The following is a 3,882-nucleotide window of genomic DNA, read 5'->3' as shown; positions in this document are numbered from 1 at the left end:
GACTATGCTTGTATTTTAAAGCATTTTGGGTACTTTTGCTTTTCGCCTATGCTTCCTTTGCTTTCGCTCTCTAGATAGCTACTTTTTAGAGAGGAAATACCTTTGAAGCTTTTTTCATTACCTCGCCTTTAAAATCATAGTCACTCTCGACTATGCTTTTATTTTAAAGCTTTTGGGGGTGCATAACATTTTCTTCTTAGATCCACTTTTAAAGGGATTCATACCATTCCACGATGGGTGCTTGGGAGACACACAGCTGTCGCAAGCGTATGAATCATACTAAGCTGTAACACCTTTCTGCGCTAGAGTGCTAATCTAGCCAGTGCTTGAGAGACAAAGTCTGCCGCAAGCGTGTATGTATTTTGTTAACAACATACCATATGTATGTCTTTTGTTAACAACATATCATAAGCCCATAACACCATTCCGCAGTAGATGGCTAGTCTACTCAGTTCTTGAGGGACGAATCCGCCGCAAGCATGTTATCATTGAAACATTTGCATGCACATTTAATCATTAAAGACAACATAAAGAAAAATTAGTCTTTATTACCATGGTTTATACATTTTGATCTTGGGAAATAGGCATCCAATGTTCCTCATTGTATACATTGACTAGAGGCATAGAATCTTTGAGCTGAGGCTCTGTCATCCACCTAGAATCATCAAAAGAATAATTCTTGAATTTAATCAAATACTTACGAAGAACCTTACCATTTCGTAGAAACTTGTCTTCGTGCCTTAGGATAGCCTCGGGTTGCAAGATTTCTTCAGTCTCTTCAAATTCAGGGGGTTCTTCTTCAAGGGGCTCCATAGGAGGTTTTCCCTTGTAAGGCTTTAAAAGGCTTACATGAAAGGCATTGTGTATGCGCCATGAAGCTGGCAACTTTAGTCTATAAGTCGTCTCATTGATACATTCCTGAATTTGGGATGGAATAGATGAAGACGCGGAAGTCAACGGAAGTAGAATGCAAGAAATTGGCATTTACTCGACAATTATTTTTAATTTCTCGAAACCCACATTGTAATATTTTTAATTTCCAGAACGCACATTGTAAAAAACCCTTGTAAAATGCTCCAAAAGCTTTGTAAATATTGAAACCAACATGTAATTGGAGCATAGAGCTTACCCACATATTAAAAACACCAAACTATGAGCCCAATGTGAACCCACAAGGTGCCCATTACTTTATAATCGAGTGGAAAGTATTTTTCACTAATCTCACTTATCAAGAACAAGCGTGTGCAAAGAGAACTCATTCAAAGAGAAGAGAAGGATCTTCCTATGCACAAATTGTGTATGTATTCTCCATTCTAATGCAAGAGAAGGTTAATGTGTGAGGAAAGAAGTGAGTATTTAACAATGTTGAGAATTTAAATACCCACGGTTGTTTATTACAGATTATTCTCAGATTGTAGGTGTCTAGGCCATTGAGCATAGGATTGAGCTCAAAGGCCAGAGACGAAGCCTGTGGCTCAGAAGTTGAGGAGGATGGGAGTGGTGCAGAGAAATGTGCTTTTGGCTGAAGTTAACAAGTTACTTAAGGTAGGTTATATTTATCCATACCAATAGAGAATTCGGAGTGGGTCTCCCCTGTGGTGGTGACGCCCAAGAAGAATGGTAAGTGGAGAGTGTGTGTAGATTATAAGTTGTTGAATGCAGCCACGAAGAGGGATCATTTTCCCCTCCCATTTCAGGATGAGATTCTCAATGAGGTAGCCGGGCATGAGAGATATATAGTGAGTGACGGATATTCAGGGTATTTTCAAATTTGCATAGCGGAGGAAGATCAGAGGAAGACAACCTTTATAACTCCTTGGGGTTGTTTTGCCTATAAGGTAATGCCATTTGGGCTCACGAATGCACTGCCACCTTTATGAATTTTGTTTTTTAGCCTTTCTTCAGTTCCTCCATTTGGGTTTTCATTGATGACTTCTATATTTATAGTAAGAGAGAGGTTCACTGCCGAGAGGTAGAAAGAGGACTACAAAGACTTTATTCCCTTAATGAGCAGTTAAATGCGGACAAATGTCATGTAGCACAAGAGAAAGTGATTTTGCTAGGACACATGATTTCTTTGCAGGGGATTGAAGTGGAAGATATCCGATTTGTAGCTCTGGCACCTCCAAAGAATGCCAAACAACTAGTGACCTTTCTACAAAAGATCACCAGACAAAAGGGGAACATTTACATGTATGTCATTCTATGCTCAACATATATGTACACCCCTATCTAAAAATGTTGTACTTACGGGTGGAAAGGAGGAGTCATCGGTGGCGTCTCTGCAGGAGTCACATCGGGTGTGGTCTCCACAACGGGAGTCGGCGACGTAGACCTGCCTGGAGTAACATCCGGTGTGGAGCGAATACGTGGCTCAGCAAACAGGTCCTGTGTACGGGGTCGAAACTCAAAATTCGCTTCACTGTCCTCGTACACAGTCTCCAAAGGCCTGGCAGGTGATGCTCGCCGGCTGTTTCCTCCCCCAAAACAGCCGGTATCGCAGCATCCCGGCGAGGTGGCCTCATCGGCGCCCTCTGCCCTCCCTGCTCTCGCATACCCACGTCTTTTTGCCTCCGCATCAAAGTCCTCTGCGCTCAGTAAGGAGTACCTACTACCTCTCGAACTACGAGAGGAGCTTGAAGAGTGCGATCTGCGAGAGGACCTGGAGTGGGACCGTCCCGATCGCGAGGGCACTGCATCCTCAGGCTGCAAAATACAAAACATAGCTATCTGTTACATGCATGGGGAAAATAAATTGCAAATATGTAAACAAACGTTGGATATATAGCTAGGGATATACCACCAAGGCAACGCGTGGCCACGCAATAATGTATCCCAACATGTGATGTAAGGTGGTCAGCTCTGGCTCGTGCGGTGGGACATGTGGGATGTGTATGTTGCTGTTGAGAACCACAACTACCTCTATGCCAACATGGCCAACCGGCATAGGCTGACCATGCACTGTGCTATTAGGGTCGACGTTCATGACCCTGCCTTTCGCGACAACCTCACCGCCATCTAACAAGTCCACAACATCCCCGACATTGAAGTTCGGCATACCTGCTTGCACCAAAGACACATTATGGTACGCTATAATACTTGGTGAGAAATAGACTGATAGATGTAGAGAGGATGGCACTTACTGGCACAAACTCGAGTGCGAGTACAGGAGGGGTAACCTGCGAGTTGAAAACAGCCTGCAAATCTACAAAACAAGTACAAATTAATAAATATCATCTCATATCACAATTGCAACACTGCTGAAGTTTAAATTGAAGGATTTACAAAAGCAAAAGATGTATATATATAGATGTATATATGTATCTATATAGATATATATATATATATATATATATATATATATATATATATATATAGATGTATATGTATATATATATGTATATGTATATATATATGTATATGTATATATATATGTATATGTATATATATATATATGTATGTATGTATGTATATATATATATATATATATATATATATATATGTATGTATATATATATATATATGTATGTATACATATATAGATATATATATATATGTATGTATATAGATATATATATGTATATATGTATATATGTATCTAGATATATATATATGTATATATATATGTATATATGTATATATATATGAGTGTGTGTGTATATATATATATATATATATATATATATATATAGTGTATGTATGCATGCATGTATGTATGTATACATATATACATACATATATATATATATATATATATATATATATATATATATATATATATATACATGTATATATATATATATATATATATATATATATATATATATATATATATATGTATATATATATAAGTATAAATTCCATAACAAGACCTTATCACCA

At 38.1% G+C, this 3,882-nt stretch overlaps 1 protein-coding gene across 1 annotated transcript in view; it reads right to left on the bottom strand.

Moving 5' to 3' along the window:
- The window catches only part of LOC147619939 (uncharacterized), a 126,034-nt gene extending 122,780 nt beyond the window's left edge, over positions 1 to 3,254 (bottom strand). Inside the window, exons 1-3 of the mRNA XM_086825790.1 lie at positions 3,144 to 3,254; positions 2,801 to 3,060; positions 2,252 to 2,706 (exon numbers count right to left, since the gene is read on the bottom strand). Of these exons, the coding sequence (XP_086681916.1) occupies positions 2,252 to 2,706; positions 2,801 to 3,060; positions 3,144 to 3,237 (809 nt within the window). The 5' untranslated portion in view covers positions 3,238 to 3,254. The remainder of the gene's footprint in view (positions 1 to 2,251; positions 2,707 to 2,800; positions 3,061 to 3,143) is intronic.
- Positions 3,255 to 3,882: the final 628 nt, after the last annotated feature.

Source organism: Cibotium barometz, chromosome 32, assembly GCF_041138505.1.
Source record: "Cibotium barometz isolate CiBa-2024 chromosome 32, ASM4113850v1, whole genome shotgun sequence".
Classification (NCBI taxonomy): domain Eukaryota; kingdom Viridiplantae; phylum Streptophyta; class Polypodiopsida; order Cyatheales; family Cibotiaceae; genus Cibotium; species Cibotium barometz.
The sequence above is the reverse complement of the archived record's forward strand: the minus strand, read 5'-3'. Positions and strand labels throughout refer to the sequence as shown.